We start from the raw sequence: 24,115 nt of genomic DNA on the forward strand, positions 1-24,115 counted from the left end.
TGACCTTCAATGTTTCCTTTTTATTGAGGACAGTCATAACAGGCTTTCTTTTTCTTTCATTCCTCTTCCTTTCTTTTTTTTAGAAAATAAACCAATAACAATATTACAAATAATTTTGATTGTAACATCATTCACAGGGTTACAGCAAATGTACATTTATACAGAATACAGGACGTCTCGCCGGCACCCCAGTGGTCTGAACAGCCTGCGCTGCACGTGCACAGTCAACGGGCGCGGCGTAGCTAGCGAGAGAGAAAGACCGATTAGAACCGGGAGTTCATGGAGGGGAGTAGGCTAAAGACACGGTGCAGATTAATCACGTAGAACAGCGTGAGATGTATGCCCAGTGCGTCTAAAAACACACCTGTCCCTCAGAACCGTGATCGCAGGCGTTATACTATTCGCAGGATGACTGTGTGTCAGAGTCCATGTTGCACATATGGCACAATGTTTTCAGACTGGTTTCGTTAAGTTCATTAGCTCACAGAGCTATTGAGACACCTCTGGGTGTGTTGTTTTTTTTTTCTTCTTTCTTTTTTTTTGTACAGCAACAAAATGAAAGATGTATGCTACATTACAAGAAACAATAACCCTATTTTGCTGTGGATTAAACATAGATAGTTCACATATCAAACCAGAAAGGTGGATTTTTCATGTTATTCACCATCAGGATGCCAAAACTGCATCAGACCTCTATCTTACAGGCATAGCACAACACATCATTCCCGGAGAAGAAACATGAAAATAAGAAGTCCGTAAACATTTCCAGGAAGTTTGTTTGTCATTGGATTATCACTGCATTCTCAGACTCATACAGTATGCAGTTCCTGAATGTACAAACCAAACACAATGTCTCTCTGATTTTTAACAAATTAAAAAGGTCAACTTTTTTTTAAAGGGCTTTCAGAAATCTGAACTATTTTGCATTCCCTCATAAAAATGAAACAAAAATAATCTGGAAATGTTCCCAAATGGAGACATGTCATGTGATTTCCACATTTAATTCCAAATGCACATTTATCTCGCAGTCTGAGGTGCAATGACTTGAGATCTTTGCATGCAATTCCCAACATATTTGTTCATGTAAAATTGTGTTTGTGGTAGCAAAATACAAAGCAAACAGAACCCAAAGTCATTCTAGCAAGCATTCTAACAACTTTTCAAGTGTGAATGCTTGTGGGCTACAAAAACAATGATCAAACTGACAGTCAGAGGTATTTGTATCCCAAAAATGCCAATGAGACGTTGAACACAGCAACACATAATAAATATAAACACAATGGCAAAAGTAATATTACATTAGTTTTCCAGTTGTTGGGTGAAAAGGACAAACTGCACATAAGCATATTTTAGATATTGCAAATGCACCATGCAAATGCACCAAACTGCCCACATGGACAAAAATCCCTTCAACTGAAAACAGAATGGCGAAGTTCATTTTCAGCTTCTCATCAACATCTTGGCCAAAGATGCTCATTTTCGCTGGTAAGACTTGCAACCCCAAAAATACTGCAACTCAATTTATCAGTCATCAAAATCAGATCAATTCTTGGAAGCATGTCAAAACAATATGGCCAGCAGACTAGTACTGATTATTACAAATATCATGAAAAGGTACCACAGTGATTTTTTTCTCAGCACTCAGTCCTCCATTACAGTGTGGATGGCTAGGAGCACCTGTATTTGGTGCCATCAGACCAAATAAACATTTCCTAATCAATGGAAAAAAATACAAATCTTTCTTTGACACATATTTCCTTTTCTTGAATTTCCCCTTGGGGATCAATAAAGTATCTATCTATCTATCTATCTATCTATCTATCTATCTAAGTGCACAAAACGTCTCCAGCACATTCATCTGAGGAGTTGTCTGTGTCAGTGGCATATGTACGCTATGAATAGAGGATGCCAGAGACGTACGACTGATCAGTGGTGACGGATGGCTGGATGGATGGACGCAGAGAACCATGAGTTATTTGGTCCACAGCCCAGGTCTATTTAGGTCATGAGAGAGACATTTTAGAGTGTGCAGCTGTGAGCTTCCAAGATAATCCACTGGAGGGCAGTGCTCTGACAGACAATGGCCTCTCCACTACTCCAAGTTTGTGGATGTTATAGGTCTACTAAGCTATAGTAGGTCTTTTTCATTTGAGTCATCCAGATAGGCAAAGACAGGCAATTGAGAGGGGAGGTTTCACGATGGGACACACAGAGAGGGTTACGATTCGGTGGAGCAGTGGAGCTTCAGCTAGCCCCATGTGATGGTGTGTGACTCAAAAGAAGTATGCAACTCAAACGTGACTCAGCAGGCTGGGGAGGCTGAGCGACCAACAACGCTAACACTCATTAGAAACTGGGACACCAGGTTTTTGTTTTGTTTTTAAAGTTCCTCTAATTCCAGTCAGTTTTGGAGACTGGATCGATTCACACACACCTCATGACTACTCTGAAAAGCTCAACCAAGAGGACCGGCTGAAACAACAAGGACAAAAAAAAGGAAAAAAAAAAAAATTTCTTCGATCCATAAAACGCCATCAAAATGCACATCTAGGAATAGTGTGCACAAGAGCTGTAGCAAATATAACAAACAGATTACTGTAGGCTAAATACATAACACCAAGACAACGGACATGTCTTTCAACTGTACAGATCAACTGTTCTAAACTACACCTCCAGAAAAGACATTGTTTTTTTTTTATCATGTGACAGGTATTAATAGGACACAGTATTAAAAATCACAAAGGGTCATTATCAAAAGATGATTTGAAAAACAAACAAAAAAGCAAAACAATAACGAGAAAAGATTCATAAAGTGTCTTCACGTCACTCTTCACCTTCTCACCTGCTCCTTAACGTCACAAGCTGCCGTTAGCATCTAGTACCAGAGTGACAGCACCCTTACTTAACAAGAAAGACAAAAGTCGCCGTCATGGAGGGAATATTACGCGCACTATGGCACTATCCCAAACATCACAAAAACATAAACAAAACAAAAATAAATAAAAAAAATAAAATAAAGGGACCGTTTAAACGTTTTTGACAAAAAACAGCCACGGGGGGTGATGTGGCAACAGCCATCTTTCTCCACTAAGGTACACATGGTCACATCAGAGGGGTCAAGAGAAAGGAGGAAAAGTATGAAAATAACCAAAGACATTTTTCAAACTGCAAAGCACTGGCAGGCATGTCTGACATGAGAAATCAAAGTGCCTCTGATATGTGTAAGACTGTGTCATATTTAAATGGATGTTCTAAAAAGTTCTAAAGGAAAATGTGAAAACAAAAATGTAAGTGCTTTAAGAAAAAACAATAGTTTAGATGCATATTTTGAATAAGATTTACCGGTAAATTACCAAATGTAACTCACGTTCAAATTCCGCATAAAATGTGCAATTGTCTCTTAAACAGTTAGCTCTTCTTGTCCAGGAGTGATTCCATGTAACACCCAATAATAATAATAATAATAATAATAATTATGACAGTGAGCTGGTTCACAGTTCTGAGGACTTTTGTTGTTTGTTGACAGTCACTGATTTGGCCGCTGGGTATGGCAGACTCGGAGTGGTCCGCCTGGTCTGGTCTGTGCTGGTGGCTGTGGAGCTCAAGGTTGGGGAAGTAGGACAGGGTGCTGGTGGAGAAAATGGAGAAGGCCAGGTGGGGTGTGAAGGAGCTCCTAACAGGAGCAGTGTCCAGGGGACTGCAGGAATGGGAGGCTCGGGAGGCCAGTCTGAGAGAAAGAGGGGTGGAGGAGGAAGAAGAGGAGGAAGAGCCATCCAGAGGGCACAAACCTGGTGTCCTTCCATCCTTCCTATACGTGTATGTGTGTGTGTGTTGTGTATGTGTGTGAGAGAGAGAGGGAGACAGAGAGAAAAAAGAGAGAGCAAGAGAGACAGAGGAAGAGAGAGAGAGAGTGTGAGTGTGTGTCTGTCTGTGTGTGCGTTAGACTTCCACTGACTGGATCTGGTTCATCTGTGCTCGCATCATCTGGACACTGTTGAAGATCTTCTTCTGGTGACCAGCCAGCGTCACACCGATTCTTGTGATGTCACTGAGAGAGAGAGAGATTGGGGAATCAGATACTGACAGATGTTCCCATCCAACAAAAGCACTTATAGTCAGGGGGCCTATGTGGTTTCTGTGGGATTGAAATATTAATTTTTGGAGAGTGTTTGGACTGTCTTTAGAGGTTATTGAACATGGAGAAAAATTATGTCTCCATTTTTTTTTACCTGTTTTAACCCTATTTTTGTGAATTTGTATATTTCACTATAATTAACACCATACATTTAGCCTAAATCACTGGTTATGTTGAATAAAGTTCACAAAACAGTTATTTTCTTATTTTTAACAGTATGATTGTATGTCAGTATTATGATTGTATGTCAAACAATTAGAGATAAGATCAATAACCAATCAGTTTCACCAAATACACATACTCCATTGCTGAAAGATAGCAAAATCACAGAATCACAGATGAGACCTCAAACAACATTTAATTCATTTACATATACACAACATATTAGATCTCACCTCCACAATTTCCTCATCAAAATCTACAACTAGTCTACTAAACCTTATTCCTACTCACCTTCTTAAGACTGTTCTCCCCTTCCTGGATAATGTTTTGCTCTAGATTATAAATAATTCAATGCTATCAGGGCATGTACCGCAGTCGTTTAAGACATCTGTTATTAAGCCCTCCCTCAAAAAACCTAGCCTTGTATCGATACTGCTCTTCCTGGACCTCAGCTGCCTTTGACACCATAGACAATGACATACTACTTAGGGCTTGAAAATTTGATAGGCATCAAAGACTCAGCACTTCGCTATTTTAGATCAGTGTTTTTCAACCACTGTGCCGGGGCACACTAGTGTGCCGTGAGAGATCATCAGGTGTGCCGCAGAAAATTACCCAAATGTCACTCACTGGTCCAGAAAAGCAACTGTTGCATCAAAGAATTTATAACCACATACTCTCATTGATTGTATGATTGCACTATTTGTGGTATGCAGGCATTGTACAACGGGGGCCCCATATCCAGTATTCACAGAATCATCACATATCCAGTTCAAAACAACAATTAAATTAGATATAGTCACCTACAACTGAAACAGAGGGTGCTTGTTATATTGAGCAGGTCTTGCATAGAAGCCATAATAAGGCTTCTGTGTATTATTTGAAATGTTGGTATGTTTATTTTTTCTTCACACAGGATTAGTGTGTTAGTGTGCCGTGGGACATTTTAAGTGTCAAAAGTGTGCCGTGGCACAAAAAAGGTCGAAAAACACTGGTTTAGATTATACCTTCCTAAGCGGCAACAATTTGTACAGGTCCATAATAAACCATCTACCCAGATTATGGTAAAATGTGGAGTGCCTCAAGGCTCAGTAATTGAGCCCTGTTGTTTAGCAGATGATACATAACTATACCTCTCCATAAAACCTGATGACTTAACACCGTTAGCCAAACTTATAAGAGATATAAAGACATGGATGACAAATAATTTCCTGCTTTTGAACTCAGATAAAACAGAAGTCAGTTTTAGGTTCTAAAAAGATGAGGGATATCCTATCCACATCAAAGTCAAAGTCAAAGTCAAAGTCAGCTTTATTGTCAATTTCTTCACATGTTCCAGACATACAAAGAGATCGAAATTACGTTTCTCACTATCCCACGGTGAAGACAAGACATATTTTACCAATTTTAAGTCCACAGACAAACATAACATTCAAGTAAACAAAAAAGTAAGTAAATAAGAGGGCACATTTAATAATGAATAAATAAGAGCAGCAAAATTTTGTTGAAATTGTGCATAGACAGTCAATAAAAACTAGTGCAAAGTCAGGCCAATAAGAGGCTTGGGTAGTTCTGTTTGACCTGAGTAATAAAGAAAGTGGCATAGTGGTGCAAGTTATGTAAGAGCAGCAGAAGTGTTGTGTTTTCAGGACAACAACACCAAGTTGTAAAGTGTACAAGTGCAAGTGTTCAAGTGTGCAAGTGGAGTAGTGCAGCAGGCGCCATTGTGGGTCCAATGTCCAGGATGTTATGTAGCTGATGGTGGAGGGGGGAGGAGGGAGAGAGTTCAGCATCCTTACAGCTTGGTGTATGAAGCTGTTGGTGAGTCTGGTAGTGCGGAGGGCAGGCTTCTGTACCTCTTCCCAGAGGGCAGTAGATCAAACAGATTGTGAGCGGGGTGACTTGCATCACTCACAATTTTGGTCGCTTGGCGGGTGAGGTGGGTGGTGTAAATGTCCTTCAGGGAGGGGAGTGAAGCACCAATGATCCTTCCAGCTGTGTTCACTATGCGCCTGCAGGGCTTTCCTGTTGTATTCAGTGCAGCTTCCCCCCACACAGCGGATACAGCTGGAGAGGATGCTCTCAATGGTGCCTCGGTAGAATGTGGTCATGATGGCTGGTGGAGCACTTGCTCGCCTGAGTTTCCAAGGGAAGTACAGGCGGCGCCTGAGCTCTCTTCGCCAGTGATGCAGTGTTGGTGGTCCAGGAGAGGTCTTCACTGATGTGCACCCCAGGAATTTGGTGCTGCTTCGCTCTCTCCACCACAGCACCGTCGATGGTCAGTGGCAGGTGTTGGGTGTGACCTCTCCGGAAGTCAACAACAATCTCTTTGGTCTTGCTGACGTTCAGCAGGAGGTTGTTGTCCCTGCACCACGGGTCAGATGGTCGACCTCCAACCTGTATTGAGTCTCGTCAGCCCTTGGTGATGAGACCCACCAGAGTTGTGTCGCCAGCAAATTTCACTATGTGATTGTTGCTGTAGGTTGCAGTGCAGTCATGCGTCAGCAGGGTGAAGAGCAGCGGACTGAGCACGCAGCCTTGGGGGCCCCTGTGCTCCAGTGTGATGCTGCTTGAGGTATTGTTGCCAACACGCATTACTACTTGGGGCCTCTGACAGAGGAAGTCCAGTAGCCAGTTGCAGAGGTAGGTACTGGAGTCCCAGTTTGTCGAGTTTGCAGATGAGTTGTTGTGGTATTATGGTGTTGAATGCAGAACTGAAGTCTATAAACAGCAATCTCACATATGAGTCTCTTTTTCCAGGTGGGTGAGGGCTGGGTGGAGGGCAGAGCAGATTGCATCCTCTGTAGACCGCTTGGCTCGGTATGCAAACTGGAAGGGGTCCAGGGTGGGGGAGAATGGCTTTGATATGTGACATGACAAGCCGCTCAAAGCACTTCATGATGATGGGTGTCAGTGCCACAGGGCGGTAGTCATTGAAGCAGGATGGAGCAGTTTTCTTCGCACAGGTATGATGGTGGCAGCTTTGAAACATGATGGGACGATGGCTTGCTTCCAGGGAAGTGTTAAAGATGTCTGTGAAGACATCCTTAAGCTCCCCGCGCAGTCCTTCAGCCATCGACCTGGGATGTTGTCTGGACCTGTTGCCTTACGGGTGTTGATAGCAGCAAGTGTCCTCTTCACGCTGTCGGCAGAGAGGCACAGGGGCTGCCTCATGTAGAGGGGGATGGGTCTTCTGTGGGCAGGTGCTGTTTTTGTGCTTCAAAGCGAGCAAAGAAGCGGTTCAGGTTGTTGAGCAGAGGGATGTTGCTCTCACAGCTCTGTGGCGCGGGCTTGTAGTCCGTGAGGGCCTGAATGCCCTGCCATAGGCTTTGTGAGTTCCTGCTGTCTTTGAAGTGGGTGGTTATCTTGTGAGTGTATTCCCTTTTTGCTTCCTTGATGCCACGGGACAGGTTGGCTCGCTGTTTTCATGCCAGCTTCATCCCCAGCTCTGTAGGCTTTGTCTCTGGCCCTCAGCAGCCTGAGGACATCCCCTGTCAGCCATGGCTTCCAGTTAGCCCGAGTGATGATGTCTTTTGTGTGGGTCACATCATCGATGCACTTGGTGATGTAAGAGGTTACAGTGTCTGTATACTCCTCTATGTCTGTCCGGTTGTTGTAAGTGGCTACATACTACACAGGCTACATATAGTGATCTTCCACTGACCTCATCCACAAGTGTTAAAAACCTAGGAGTTATAATTGACCAGGACCTAGCACTAAGTAATCACATAAAACAGATCACCAAAACTTAATTTTACCATTTAAGGAACATTTCAAAGATAAGGAAGTCCTTATCCTTACCAGATGCCGAGAAATTAATGTTTTGTCATCTCAAGGATAGACTATTGCAATGCTATTGCAATGCTATTATGCTGGCTGTAATAATACCTGTCTAAAGAGCTTACAGCTTATACAAAATGCAGCTGCTCACACACACACAAAATATGAACATATTTCCCCCATCCTAGCATCTTTACACTGGCTACCTGTTAAAAGTCATTGACTTCAAAATAGTACTTATAGTTCTTGGTTGGTTGCCTGCATTGAAAGAGGATACCTCATGAAGACGCTCTTTTGTCTGCTTCTGACAGAAGAAGCACTTATCTATGCTGGCAGCAGCTGCTGCTGAACAAGTGTCCCTCTAGATGGACTTGATGCAGTTGCAGGTGTTGCTGCAGGTTCAGAAGATGGTCTACCGTGTCTTTTCTGAAGACACTGAGTCCTGCCTGCTTCACATGATTTCTAGTAGTGAATCTTAGCATGCTGCAGATGCTCACTGTTACAGGTGGATTTGTAGCAGTTCCTGTGCCAAACTCCTTTACTGCACTGTAACAATGTAATCGTTGGCTGATCTGTGATACCCATCTCCATACTCTCTCATGGACAAAAACAAGAAATTTGGCATGTCTCTAGTGATGGGTTATTCACCAGTCCACACATATCTGCCACTGGATACATAGCCCAAAATCTGTTTCTTTTAGAATATGTGTGCCATCACCTGACTAACAGAAAGACACACCTCAGAAACTAGACTGTGCCATCATGAACTATGAAAATGTGCTTGCTCAAATGTAGAAGGCTAGAAGGTCACTAATATCACCAACCATGAAGAACAGAGCACTATGTGCTTCAAGTTATTCGATATTCTAAATTCTATCACTGCCAGCTATCAACAGCCAACTGTCACTGGTAGTCAGGGATGGATTACTGCACGGGCCTACCGGGCCCAAACCCAGAGGCCCAAGGAGTCAGAGGGCATAGCCATTGCATGGAATCATTGCCTCAATATCAACACATCATATCAACACATAGGCTATGAATCTGATTGAAATAAAGTATTGGCCATCCCCAAAATGCACCAGAATACAGGAAATCACATCAAATAAATGTAAAAAATGTCCCCCCGAACAATTAGTGGGGGCCCCTATCACATCTGGGCCCAGGGGCCTGAAAGTTCATAATCCGTCCATGCTGGTAGTGTCTCTCTTTCTCTTTCTCTCTCTTACACACACAGACACACACACACCTGTCTGTTTGTCTAGCTGATCCTTTACCCTTTCTTTTCTTCACACTTACATAGGCTTCGGAAGGCCTTACAGACTTTAGCTGGTACTATGTAAAAGTCCTTTTAAACTTGAACAGAGATCTCTGCACTTTGTGCTCTGAAAAAATGTTTTATAATGTTGTATTGTTTATGTGGTCCACTTTTGCACACTACCTTGTAGAATATCTTTGCTTTTTGGCACCAAACCCTATGCTATAATACCAGCAATGTGAGGTTTATGGACAAAACACCAAATTTGACCTTTTCTGAATTTGTTCTTTGATTTGGGTCCTTCAAAACCTTCAAAAAAAATGGAGACATGTTTTTTGTTACTCTTAAGAACCCCTAGAACAAAGATATAATACTCTCCAAAAATTAACATGCGAATCCCACAAGCCCCCAAATTAGACACATAGGCCCCCCTACTATTAGCAAACAGTAGCGACAAATATTTCAGCCAAAATGAAAGCATGCATCTGTGCTGTAGATTTTGTAGATTCTACAAGTAAAAAGGCTTGGGGTTGTTGACAAGAAATTAAGAAATGGTTATAGATCAAATGACTAATAAATCAAATTAGTATTCAGTGTTAGTCAAAAGAGAGTAAATATGTATTATTTACATGACATGACAAATTCAAGAAAAAAGTCTGCTGTTTTGGTTTATGTTTAAGATAGAGATATGACTTTAGATATCACTTTATACACCCCTTCTATCTCTATCTTAAATAAGTGACTTTAGATACACTTTATACACCCCTGTACTATTGTAATTATACACTAAGTACTGTGTAACACACTGATGCTCAGTTTTTGACAGAACATTGAAACTCAAAGCTCCTCCTGACCTAACCCTATTCTCGGTCCTCCTAACCCTAACCCTTGTATGTGTCTGTCCAAAGTATTTTCTGTTATCTACTGTTGCTATTAGTATATATATTGCTATAAACTTCATTTTGTAGTTGTAATATACAAAAGGCAAGTTATATGGTCTAACCCTAACCTATATCAAGCTATATAAAGCATGGCTATTCAATACAATCTAATGGTAGGAAGTTGCCTGATATAATGTCTGCTACAGTGTTGCCTGACAGCGTCCAGTGACAGTGTTGTGAAGGTCACAAGCAGCGAGTGTTTCTTACTCCATGGTCATTTGGGAGACGGCCTCGAAGGTGATATAGTCCGCGTTGACAAAGCTCTCTTTGTACTGGCCCATCTTGATGGCATCCAGCCACTCATCCACGGTGCTGAAGCTGGAGAAGTCTGGCATGGAGCGGTCCAGCAGAGGTAGATGGGCACTGCACCGGGCCAGAGAGAGAGAGAGAGAGATGAAGAGGGGGATGAAGAGGGAGAGACAAAAAGGATAGATAGATGTAAAACAGGGAGAGAAAGACAGAGATAAAGAGGTAGACCAAGAGAGAGAGAGAGAGAAAGAGATAGAGACAGAGAGAGAGAAATGGATAAACACCAAGAAAACAAGAGAGGGAGGGAAAGACAGACAGAGAGAGTGAAAGAGAGAGAGAGAGATAGAGAGAGAGAGAGAGAGAGAGAGAGAGAGAGAGAGAGAGAGAGAGAGAGAGAGAGAGATGTAACAAGATGAATCACCACAGAGAACGGCCAAGATTTCACATTAGAAAACTTGCAGCGTCGGGACAGCAAAATATGGCGTGAGGACAAAAGGGCATGCGCTTGAGATCTGATAAGCTTGAAAGTTATGAGAATAATGATTCAGCATTTCACTTCACACTTTCACTTCATATAGAAGCTGACCAGTAAGTAAAAAGCAGAAAAAGGCAGGTTATGTGGCCTGGCCTATTCATCAGTAATGGTTTCAACTTGTTTTCTTTCTTTTATATGTATATATATATTTGGGCTTTTTATGGCTTTAATCAGATAGGACACTGGAGAATGACAGGAAGAGTGGGAGAGAGAGTCCACACAGAGAAAGGACCACAGGGTGGGAATCGAACCCGAGTCGCCGGTGTGTGGTGCAGGTGCCCCAGCCAGTAGCGCCAACTTGTTTTCAATAAAGACATGTACAGTATATGAAACATATAGAATATATAGAATGTAGAATAACTACAATGCCTTATGCCCTCTATGTACAATAAGATAAATGAGTTATAGTATTATTTTCCTTATTAAAAGTTCCTTATTAAGCAAGACCTACTGATCAGATCCCTTACTTCAGCTTCTAACTAGTGACAAACTAGAGGCCCACTTTAAAACTTCAAATGGGAACATCTGTAAGACTGTCCATCTCTAAATGGGAACATAAGCAATGATGCCCATCTTGAATTGAGACCATCTGTAATCCTGCCTATCTTGGCACCTCAACGAGTCTGCCTCACAGAGGCCTTTGGGGCCATATGCCCACATTAAGACATTTTCAAGCACACTCCAAACAAAATTGCACTTGCTTGAAACACTTTGGTGTTTGTGGTGTTTTTGGCCATCAATGCCTCTCTCTCCTGTGTGAGGGATGCACGTCTTACCCTGACGAGAGTGGAGTCATGGCTTTCAGGCTGTTGGGGTTACGAATCATCTTGTCCAAGGTGTTGACGATCTGGCTGAACTTGGGCCGGTTGTTGCGGTCCTTCTGCCAGCAGTCCAGCATGAGCTGGTGCAATGCCGTGGGACAGTCCATAGGGGGCGGTAACCTGTAGTCTTGCTCAATGGCATTGATGACCTAAACGGGTCACCGAAGGATTGGAGGTTGTAATGCTTTTAACGTCTGTAATAAACTGTTGTATTGGCTTTGATATTATGGCAGTGTAACATATAGCAGCGGCACACACTATGACACAACCATGAAAAAATAGTAGTGTATTCAGAGGCAGATTAAATATTGAATAAAGATATTATATTGAGATTAATAGAGATTAATATAAAATGTATTAGGGAATATGAATGCATTGTAAATTAGTATAATAACAAACAGTATTTGTGGCTTTGGCTTTTCAGCATTGTAGGGATATTAAGGTGATATATTGTATTGAATCTAGTGAATCCATATAGTCAGTAGGATGATATGATGGAGAGGAACCTACATCTTGATTGCTCATGTCCCAGTAAGGCCTCTCTCCATATGACATCACTTCCCACATGACGATGCCGTAGCTCCACACATCACTGGAGGAGGTGAACTTCCTGTACTGGATGGCCTCGGGGGCTGTCCATCTGATGGGGATTTTCCCTCCCTGCGAGGAGAGAGACATGGTCAGCCAAGGGGAAGGACGACACACACACACACACACACACACAACACGCACACACACGCGCGCACACACACACATACTGTACACACACACACACACACACACACACACACACACACACACACACACACACTGGGCAGCAGGAGGAGGAGGTGAATTCTGCCCCAGGGGCTGTTTATATAATTACCACCCCGCATACAGCACTGCTGTACACATAGAACACCATCCATGCCACCACCGCCACCACCCAACTCACCAGCGCACTCGTGTAGGTCGGGTCAGACGTGTCGTCCTCCAGGAACCGCGAGAGACCGAAGTCGGACACCTTGCACACCAGGTTGCTGTTGACCAGGATGTTGCGGGCGGCCAGGTCCCGGTGCACGTAGTTCATGTCGCACAGGTACTTCATGCCCGCCGCAATGCCACGCATCATGCCCACGAGCTGGATCACGGTGAATTGCCCATCGTTTTGCTGAAAAGAGCCATTTTCATAAGAGTTTACCAGGCAATATTCTGTAATTACACCGTAACCCTCACTGAGTGAGAACAGCACAGCTTGGTGCCAATCTGCAAGCTGGTATTCATATATTAGTATTGAGCTTGGAAAAGATTCATAAGCTCAATACTAATATAAAGACAAAGAACTAGGTCATTCCCTACAGTGTACAGTTCCTATCTGCTGTGTGGCTACATAAAGTGGAGATATGTGTGATATAAAACAACATTATTGCCATGTCCTTGAACACGTCCATTTAAAGCTCCAACATTCATCGCATTCTGACCTACAATTTATATTCAGTAGCTCTGCTAAAAAAAGGGATAAGTTTCATGAAGTAAATTATAGGATATTCATTCCTATGAAAAAATGCCCTCAGAGCTGCATTCCCACCCACAGTTGGTGTTGTTCAAAGGGGATATGGAAAATGTGGAACACATTTACAACATATCCTTTGAAAAGACCCAGGAGCTAAGTCATTTACAGCTCTGCTGGCATTGGCCCTATACTCGCGCCGTGAGGAGCCGAGCGCCGTGGTGTGAATTCATTCACACCCCTTTCGGGCTGCTCATCTGGACGCACACACTCCTCTGATCCAGCTTTGCTTCCAGCTGCACACAGCTGGGCCCAAGCCACAGGCGCAGACACACTCTCACACACACACACACACACACACACACACACACACACACACACACACACACACACACACACACACACACACACACATACACACACACACTCACACAGCCTGCTACACAACATGTACACACACAGGGTTCCATACATGGAGTTGCTGGAGTGATGACTGCTTGAAAATGCAGCTCAAGTACCCAGATATAGACTGGTTAGTACTCCTGCTGTATTTGGCATTTCTGCTGATGCACACAGCTGTGCTCTGCTGTGTCTGTTTAAAGGAGAAACACACGTTCAAATTGTACTATACTGCAGCAACACTAAATTCTACATTGTTAATTGTATAGCTAACATATACTATTAGGGAACTTTGGTAATTAGAGGCTTTGAACATCTGAGTATTTAAAAGCAGCTACAGAGAAAGTGTATATTTGTTTTCATGATGGATAATCATGCCATTGGGGTTATTTCTGCCTTTCACCATGAGGGGGCGCTGATAGGTCAGAAAAAAAGATCCTCACCCTGAGGAAGGAGTCTAAGGAGCCGTTCTCCATGAACTCGGTGATGATCATCACAGGGTTGCTCTTGGTGACCACCCCCTCCAGGTGGATGATGTTGGGGTGGTCAAACTGGCCCATGATGCTCGCCTCCGACAGGAAGTCCCGCCTCTGCTTGTCCGTGTAGCCCGACTTGAGCGTCTTGATGGCCACCAGGATCTCCCTCTTCCCCGGGAGCTTCAGGTTCCCGCTGCACACCTCTCCAAACTCACCTGCAGGAGAGGGAAAGAGCAAAGGAGGAGGGAGAAAGAAAGAGATGGATAACAGACATTACCTTCTTGATGGCCACCACATGTGCTATCACTGAGATAATGAGACAGTCCATTGGAGATAATGAGACAGGACATTCAGACATTATTTATGGTGAGAGTGCCAGATGGTGGTATTTCAATTTATTTTGGTGGTGCTAAGATTTCTGCAATGGCACACACATTTAAATATATGATATATGATTGTATCACAAAAACACAAAATATGCTATCTCTCATATTCTCTTATTTTTTATTTCATTTGAGACATTGGATAAGAAATGCAAAGACTACATGTCTATATATATGTTATTCCAGTAAAGGGATCCCCACCTGCACCAATGACCTCCTCAATCTTCACACAGGACATCTCGATCTCTTTGGCAAACTCGCGCACTGCCTCATTGGGGTCTTCGTAAGTAAACGGGTCGATGTAGATCTTCATTCCTGGAGACACTTGGAAAGCAAAGCACAAGATGCAGTTCTTGCCAAGTCCACAGTGAGCAATCTGTTAGCATCTGCTTGGCTTGGCTTGGCTCCTCAACTGACTTTTGATATGTTTTGACATTTGCTTTTATATTGCATTCCATGATCATATTCCATTCCATCATGACACAGCTTGTCACTTTACAAATTGCGTTACTTTTGCTATGTTACATGGTTTTAATTGTGTTTTTGAATTGTAAATCATCACATACAAAAAATATATTGTAGAATAGGGAACCACACATATGCCTTAATATTCTCAAGGTTTCTTTCAAACTTGCTTTCAGTGACACCCTGTGTGTTAAAAATGGCCCAACTGACTACACTCAATGGCCACCCTTCATGCTGATTCCCTGCTGTGAAATCTGTTCTGAAATCTCAGGGTCAGCTACTCTTCGACATCTCTGTGCCTGGAGCCCGCTGGGGACGAGGACGTCACATGGAGCCGTCTGGCATGTCACAGGGTGAGGGGACGAAGAGGAGACGGAAGGAGAGGAGAGGAGGACAGAGGAGAGGAGGAGAGAGGAGGAGAGGAGAAAGGAGGAAATTAGGAGAGTAGGAGAGGAGAAAAGACAAGGAAAGAGGAGAGGAAAAGCCAGAGGAGAGGAGAGTAGGGGAGGGGAGAGGAGAGGAGAGGAGAGGAGAGGAGAGGAGAGGAGAGGAGAGGAGGGGAGGGGAGAGGAGGGGAGTGGAGAGGAGAGGAAAGGGGAAGAGTAGGCAGAGGTGGCCACAGGCCTGATTACTCACTGTGGCCACTGGTGTAGTGCTGTAGTTTGTCTGTGTACTCCGACTCAGTCCTGTCACTGCTCCTCCTGGAGAAGGGAGAAACACGCACACACGCACACACACACACACACACACACACACACACACACACACACACACACACATGTACACACACACAGAGACACACACAACACAACGTGTTGAGCAGCCATCCACGGCTGGAGGAAGGCACACTATCATTTGTGGTGGTAAGGTGTGATTCAGCATGCCAGCATCTTAGGCAGGCCTTAAAAATGCATGTGGGCTACATTTTTTATATGAGTGAGGGGGAGGCTAGAGAGAGAGAGAGAGAGAGAAAGAAACAGAAACAGAGAAAGAAAGAGAGAGACAACATTGACTCACCTATTGCACACAATGATGACAACAACGATGGCTATGAGAAAAACGACGCCTGCAGCCGCCGACCCGATGATGAGAGGCAACTTCTCTTGCAGACTAGTGTTGTACTCCTCTGTGGAAGTGCACACATATTTTCAATACTTTATTTGATTGCACATTATGGTCTCGTCAGGTTTCATTACCAATCCCATTTTCGGAATAGTCAAACAGATTTAAAGGAACCATATGTAAGATTGTGGCCAAAACTGGTACTGCAATCACTTTCAAAATACTGAAGAGCGATGTATCCCCTCCCCCTCCCCCCTGACTCGAGGTTGCCAACCCTGATGGCGAAACACTACTGACTTTGTGATTAGTAGATAGGTGGAGGGTGGCGCATCAGGCCAAAACACAACATGACAATTACAAAACAAAACATCAACATCAGTTGAGGGCTGCAACTTCACTTTTTAAATGACAATATCCAGGCCGGACTACTGTTGTCAGTGATATAAGTATTTGAAATGAACATGATTTCTAAATGTCTAGTGACATATCAGGGCCATTTTATGATTAATTGAAATATTTTTCTTACATACGGTTCCTTTAAAGGGGAATTATGCAGTTTAGGCAATTTCTTCGCTCGCTTTTTGCTCGCAGTTTTCTCTACAGAGCTCCCCCTACAGCTTCAGAGTATATATTTTACAACACTCCAGACGAAAGTGGCATGGCTGGTTTTTCCGTTCACAGACGCTAGGGGGAAGCGAGACCGCCACCTTTAAACCCGAAAAAAGTCATAACCATTCCAATGACCCCGAAGCTGTTAAGTTAAGGTGAATTAAGATTAAAAAAAAAAACTGCATAGTTCCCCTTTAAGCAGTTAAGCAATCGTTCATGGGTTTGACAGTTTCAAGGGTAAAAGAAACACCACACCCACACACACACACACACAGTCAATGTCATTTATGAATCACGCCAAATGCATCAGGAGAGTATGACAAGTCCATCAAGGTTGAATATCATACAAAGTTGACTGCATACAAAAGCCTCTTTCTCCTTTTTACATATCAACACCTCTGCCTAGACTCCTGAATACAGCAACCTGAATGCCAAACACTGCACCAGTGCCCTGTCACAGGCTTTGAGTGGAGCAGGAAAAGAGATGGGCATATGGGTCTGGGGCTGGCATGGGTTCTGGTGTTGAGCTGTGGGTTTGGCAACCTGATCTATCGACCCTCTCTCCATCTGAGTGACTCACTGATGTCTGGCAGAGGATCAGTGGCTAATGTCTGGTCAAGCTGTGGGCTCTGCCTGCAGTTGGTGTCTGACTGTGCACTTCCCTTCCATGTGCACTTACAATGCGTCATTAGTTTAAACAATTATTTTTTCATTTCTTCTCCAGCAACATTTGGCAACTTAACTACTTTGTCAAGGACCATTACACTGTATTGGTCTTTCACAGTGCACATACTGTATTATTGAGGCTAATAAAAGAGAGAGTTTCTGGAGAAGTTCTCAAACCTTCGGTCATGGTCTGGAAGTACATTTTTCCACTGAAGCGTCCGAAGCCGGCCACGGTCCTGGCCCGCACCTGAAACACGTAGATGGTGGCGGACTTCAGGCCGCGGATGACTGCCGTGTTCGTCTGACTCCTCATGGTGGAGGAGTTCACCTCGGCCAGGTTCTGAGGGAACAGTGTTACTGTTACTGCTAATATACCTCAGGTTATGTACACAAATACACAGGTGCCAGTAGTGTTGTTAATAAAGAAAATTATGAGATTCAGACTTAGTGGGAAAAGCTGTGCATGTGTGTGTGTGTGTGTGTGTGTGTGTGTGTGTGTGTGTGTGTGTGTGTGTGTGTGTGTGTGTGTGTGTGTGTGTGTGTGTGTGTGTGTGTGTGTGTGTGTGTGTGTGTGTGTGTGTGTATATGTGTGTATGTGTGTGTGTGTGTGTGTACCTTCTCGTAGTACTGGAGCTCGTAGTCGAGAATAACCCCGTTGGGTTGGTCAGGTTGAGACCAGGACAGTGTTATGCTGTCCACAGACCTGCTGACTTGATGAATAATGGACACAGCTGATGGGGCTAGAGAGAGAGAGAGAGAGAGAGAATCAAGAAACATTGACAGCCAGAAAGAGAATGAGAGAGTGAAGAGACAGAAAAGGAGGAGAGCAAGAGAGAGAGAGAGAAAAGAGAGTTAGAGTCGTTCTCCATCAGTAATTTGTTTACAGGATGTTTAATTCATCAGCACTGGTAATAACCACAGCATGTTTTGTCACGAAATGAGCAAACTAACAACTGCAGCCGTGAGGTCCCAGCTCCCTTTTAGCCAAAGTGATGTATTGAAAACCAAGGCCGTCATTCAGTGGCGCTGTAAATTTAATTGGAATTCATAAAATGCCTGAGGATGTAGCACATGGCCCATAGAAACTCTCAGTCGAGGACGGCAAGCTACGCCTTCGGCCTTCTCCAGTGAGGGTTTTATATTAACTGGCTCTCTGTCAATGCACACAGCCATTTGGCTGAAACAGAGCTGCAAGTATCTCCATAAAGAGCGAACTGCAGGGCGCCTCTGTGCTTACTGTGGGAGATATAAAAGCTTGGGAAATCAGAGCGACTTAATTTTTAAGGACGCCGTCCCACAGGAGCCAGCCTCGTAAAGAAAAAAGAGGGAGAGGGAGAGAGAGAGAGAGAGAGAGACAGAGAGAAAGGTTTCTAAAAATAGCGAAGGCGAGATTTCAAAACAGGTTAAAAAAGATTATGAAGTTCATAAAACAGCACGGGGCGACAGACAGCCGTGGTGTCGGAGGGGCTTTTCCATTGCACCCAGTAGTGGGCAGTAGAGAATGGCACATCACTGAGGCACAGGGGGAGTGAGCCTGCTCTGGTGAGACCACAGACTATAATAGCCGAATGAAAAAGACATGCACGGGGGCCCGTCTCTTACGCACTGTATTTGAAATGATTTCCATAAAATATAAATATCGTTCATATTATTTATAGTTATGTTAATGTTAGCACACCAATATTCACTGTTGTGATTACACCATAGACTACACATATGCTGTGCCAAGACCACAGACTATGATGGCAGCATGAAACAGAAACTGACTGACCTATCAATTTCTGTGCACTCAGTGCACTGGCTCAAATTGTTGCTGTAATTTGTAAGTATCTTTCATATTATTTAATGTTAAAGTTAACCTTAATGTTACTCTTACCCTAATACAGCATTATGCATTTTATATGTTTAACACACTGTGTGCGGACCTGAGGAATGTTAATGGCCAGATGTCAATATTTCCTCCATGGGAAATGATGTGTGGGCAGTTCGGCTTTTGTTCGGATACATTTCGGAATGGTTTTCGCATGTCATTTGTCTAAGTAATGGGCACTACAATAGCTCACGCAACGTGCCTGCTAAAAAGCTCACACGACGTACGCGCACTGCGCACAGAGATTGCAGTCCCAGCGACAGGTACAAGCAAATAAATTCAGATGCTCTCCTCATTAGAGCCACTCCTCTTCACTGCTGAAGCCATCAGAGCAGCACATACATTACGGTAATGGCTACTTTATCATGCAACCCGCCCTGTTTGGAGTAGGATTTATGAGGCACAAGCAGTGCTCTTGAAGCTGGCATAAAAAAATCATATGTCCTTGTGGCACACTGGAAGCAAATCAGACAGGCAATTATGATACTCTACATCTGCAAAGGATTTTGGGGATTTCTCTCTCTCTCATCTTCTCTCTCTCTCTCTCTCTCTCTCTCTCTCTCTCTCTCTTTTCTCCAATGGTATTTCCCCCAAATTACAAAGTAATACCCTCTTTAATGGTGCTTTAAAGCATCTGCAACACAGAGGACTTCAACGTGAGTGTCTGTGTCAAGACATCATCTTCAATTTCAAAGTGGGCATATCCTGGGCTTTGCTAGTGGTATATGACAGACATCGCAGTGCTTGTGATTAAACGTGATCTTTTACAGGGTTGATGCAACCCGAGGAAGTCATAGACAGATGTTTCTCTTTCACACACCCAACAGTGGTTCTTTAAAAAAACGAAATAAACATTAAATCATTCATCCCCCTAATGGCGCTTGCCCTGCTAACATAATCTTAATTTTGCAAATCAGGCTTATTTAGTATTTTGGCAACACCATCAAACCTCTGAACTCTAAAGTCCCCATTTGTGGCACAACAGCAAACCTTCTAACTGTGGATTTGGGAATAAATCCTCTGCTAGCCAACTCAGCAAGGCAATGCTATTTGCCTCTCTCTCTCTCTCTCTCTCTTTCTTTCTCTCTTCCATATAGTATCCCTTGCTCTCGCCCATCTCCCCAATCCTTCCTTCATTTTTTAAATTCATTTTTTTATATTCTCGCTGGGGCTGGCTGGGGCGGCTTCTCTTTCTTTCTCTCTCTCTCTCGCGCTCTCCCCCCACGCCAACTTCCACGGGTGTTAATGGTGTGAACTGCACTTTTTGTCTGCGCTCAGCAGCGGTCAGGCGGTAATACGGGCTGACAGAAACACCGGTGGAGACAGAGCCTCCGTTGGCAGGGCCAGTGAGTTCAGAGTGGAAATGCCCTGGGCAGAGCCCTCATTAAAATGCTCCACGAACCCCTAACCCCCTCCACCCGCTCACCCAACTCACCCCACCCAGCCAACCCCCCCCCCCCCACAAATCTCCCAACCAGCTCTCAACTGTGTGTGTTTTTTAGTTTTTGTAAAGAAAAATGCCTCATAGCAAGATAACTTTTATACCATTTCCATATCACAACCTCAGCGTTAGGGTTCAGAGCATCCAAGCGTCGGTGGCTTGGGCTTCAGCTCCGTGTGGGTTTGGAGTGCTGTGCTCAGAAGTGCAGCAGTGGGCCTAACAGAGTCGGGTGGAGCGAAGCGGAGTGAGGAGCAGTGGCGGCGGCAGCGGTGGCCGTGGCAGCAGGAATAATAGAGCAGCGGGCCTAATTCCAAACAGGGCTCTGAGGAGTTGCACATACAGCCCAGATCGTTTAATGATGGAGTCATGCTGGGACAGAAAACTGCTGCTGGGAAGAAAATGTGTGCACTCAGCACACATATAAACCCCCCTCATTCCACCCCAAAAAATCGACTTAAATCAAAAGAAGGTGCCCACCACTGTACTTTGCCATTAGTAAAGCCTGTTTATGCGCAATGATTGTTTCTGGATATTTTCATCCGTCTTATTTTCAGATACCCCTATTCATCACTCAGTTTGTGAACAACTAGTCAAGCACATAAAGTGAGGCCTTGATTGATGTGCCGTGAAGCTCTGAAAGAATTCTGATCACTAACAGGAAAACGTCAATAAATCTTGGAAACTTGAATAGGAGCTATGTGGTGTGTGGATCATCTCTTACTCTATTAGATACTGATGTAGCCATCCACTTGTGGCCTGGGGATGGGACTGCTTCTTGATCACTAACAGGCCTGGTGACTTACCAGCTTGATTGGTGGTGATGTTGACGGAGGAGAAGTGTGGTGAGTAGACGCTCTGGTCGGACACGCCGTTGACCGCCTGGATCTCGAAGGTGTACTGCGTGTGCGCGAGCAGGTCGCTGATGTGCACGCGCGGCTCGGTGAGGCCCAGCTGCCGCGGCGTGAACTGGACGTTGTCGCCGCAGCGTGTGCAGGCCCCGCGCCCGGCGCCGCAACTCTTGCAAATGATGTTGTACACGACGTCGTCTCGGCCGCCCGTCTCCCGCGGCGACCCCCACTCCAGCTGCAGGGACGTCTCGTTGACACTAGAGATCACGTTCTGGGGTGCAGAGGGGATTGCTGACGGGGAAAAAGAAGAAAGAAAGAAAGAAAGAAAGAAAGAAAGAAAGAAAGAAAGAAAGAAAGAAAGAAAAAGAAAAAGAAGCAGCACAGAGAAACAAGAGAACAAGCATTAGTTCCAGTGATGTCTAGCAGGCATTTCATACCTCGTATTTCACACTGGAGACGTACCACATTCTGACAGATTACAATTCCAGTTATGGGCAGCCAGATACACTCAGAGATCCCGTTACAGTGGTGTCCAGGGAGGACATTAACTCGCTGGACGTGGCTCACAGTCTTAAGCACTTTATACTGAGGCGTAATCAAGTTGCCTCCCCCACAAACCTGAGCATTATCTTGTAAGTTCACGGTTGGCGTCTCTTCCTCACAAATGTCACTGCAACGCCGGTCTTATTTACATATTTAGCAGAGACTTTTATTATGTGTGAAGGTACAGCGGCAGGAGGAGACATGTTTTATGAGATTGAGTCCTTTTAGAGAATGAAATTCATAGCAATGCCATGGTCAGGGTCATATTCCTCCACCTGAAGAACAGGAAGACTCTTTTTTTCACAATAGACAGCCCAAATGAAGATGCAGGGGGGAAAAAACTCATCCTTCATTTTCAAATTTAAGATTCCAACCACCTCAGGCATAACATTTGATATTGAGTTAGTGCTGATATTGTCGGTGAGACACATTTTATGACTGTGTGCCAGTGCAATTTATGACCAAGGCATTGCAAACATCTCACTTCTCTCACAACACACAGTGATGGTTGACCAAGAATATTCCAGTTCACATTGAAACAATCAGTTTAGTGTGCGGTTAAGTTACATTAAGACTGACTGTGTGATAGTGCGCTGCATTAAAAAGAGAAGTTCTGTGCTTTGTTCAGCAGTCTCATATTCCCTAGAAGAGAGATCTCATGATGTCTCAAACAATGGGGGAAACAGACATTTTTAACCAAATGGGACATTTAATTCGAACGGGGGAAATAGAAAGACAATATCGAGAACCTCACTCGCTGTGATATAATTGAAGGAACACAATTATACTGTATAGTCTGTCTGCATAGCCTGTCTGTCTCCAGAGAGAGAGAGAGGGAGAGAGGTTGATTGTCTCCAAGCAATCCGAACAATTTCATTTGCGCTAGAGCCAGTTATCATCAGTCCATTAGTGACATTTATTCCCAGGGATGTGGGGGCTTATGGGTTTTGCACAACACTGCGGCTAATTAACAATTCTTTAATGGGAATTAAAATGAAAAGAGCAGTGCGGCCCTGGCCCATTAAGCACAAGCCGAACAATGCCACCAAGAGCTCCTCTCTCCAAGAGCGCCAAGGCCACTCAGCACAGCATCAATGCCACTACTGGCAGAGCGTCCCGGTCATCGACCAAAGAGAGAGTGAGGGGGCTTATGCAAATCTTATTCCAGGCATTCTTCCCTGCATCCTTTTTTTATTCACATTGTGCTGCATAAAAGGAAGAAGAAAAGAACGTTCTTTTGGTCTACCAAACTTCAAAATCAGAAAAGAAGGGAGGACAAGCATCTCTGGAGATGAAACACAGCTCCTTGACATGGTTCATCATCTGCTTTTGGGAGGGGTGTGGGGTGGGGGGGGGGGCATAAATACCTTTAGTCGATTCAAAGGTTTTGATTTAAAAAGCTAATCTTTGCGGATAATTATGCATGAAACAGCCGAAAATGGGCTCTTGTGTGGATTGTGTCGATGGCACTGGTTGTTGTTGTTGTTGTTGTTGATGATGATGTGTGTGGATCAATGGACTGCAGGTCAGTGATAAGAGCTTAGAGGTACAAGGAGATGTAGACTGGAGGTAAACAAGGTGGAGGGTTAGACTCACTGGTGCAGGGCATCTGCACTGGGTCGGTGTCCGTGCGGTAGTAGCCGTTTAGGCAGACGCAGTTGGTCGCCCCCTCGGTGGTGGTACGGCTGTTGATGGGGCACTTCAGACACAAGTGGTCCCCTTGGGCCGCTTTAAAGGAGCCAAAGGGACAGGCTGCAACACACCAGGGAAAACACACACACACACACACACACACACAGACACACGCACACAGACACACACACAGAAAGAGACAGAGAGGGTTCTTGTGAGTCAGAGCACATAAACAACACAACAGGACAACTCTATTTTAATTATCACAAATCAGTGTTCCTGTCAGACATGCAAAAGAAAGCAAAACCCCATTCAGTGCTTATTTATACCTTTAGAATAACACTCTGTGTTAAT

The 24,115-nt window shown here is 44.0% G+C and overlaps 1 protein-coding gene across 2 annotated transcripts in view; it reads right to left on the minus strand.

Annotated features, from left to right (window-relative positions):
• ephb2a (eph receptor B2a) overlaps nt 1–24,115 on the minus strand; it is a 58,440-nt gene continuing 34,325 nt past the window's right edge. Inside the window, exons 4-16 of one of the 2 annotated variants that reach the window (XM_048240298.1) lie at nt 23,726–23,881; nt 21,542–21,877; nt 18,043–18,167; nt 17,605–17,767; nt 16,108–16,216; nt 15,727–15,791; nt 14,827–14,940; nt 14,210–14,457; nt 12,813–13,028; nt 12,389–12,538; nt 11,834–12,027; nt 10,481–10,636; nt 1–4,048 (exon numbers count right to left, since the gene is read on the minus strand). In XM_048240298.1, the coding sequence (XP_048096255.1) occupies nt 3,940–4,048; nt 10,481–10,636; nt 11,834–12,027; nt 12,389–12,538; nt 12,813–13,028; nt 14,210–14,457; nt 14,827–14,940; nt 15,727–15,791; nt 16,108–16,216; nt 17,605–17,767; nt 18,043–18,167; nt 21,542–21,877; nt 23,726–23,881 (2,141 nt within the window). In that variant the 3' untranslated portion in view covers nt 1–3,939. Of the gene's footprint in view, nt 4,049–10,480; nt 10,637–11,833; nt 12,028–12,388; nt 12,539–12,812; nt 13,029–14,209; nt 14,458–14,826; nt 14,950–15,726; nt 15,792–16,107; nt 16,217–17,604; nt 17,768–18,042; nt 18,168–21,541; nt 21,878–23,725; nt 23,882–24,115 lie in introns of both variants that reach the window. The other variant, XM_048240297.1, reaches the window with a different exon arrangement.

The sequence above is a fragment of the Alosa alosa genome, chromosome 4 (assembly GCF_017589495.1).
Source record: "Alosa alosa isolate M-15738 ecotype Scorff River chromosome 4, AALO_Geno_1.1, whole genome shotgun sequence".
NCBI classification, from domain to species: Eukaryota; Metazoa; Chordata; class Actinopteri; order Clupeiformes; family Clupeidae; genus Alosa; species Alosa alosa.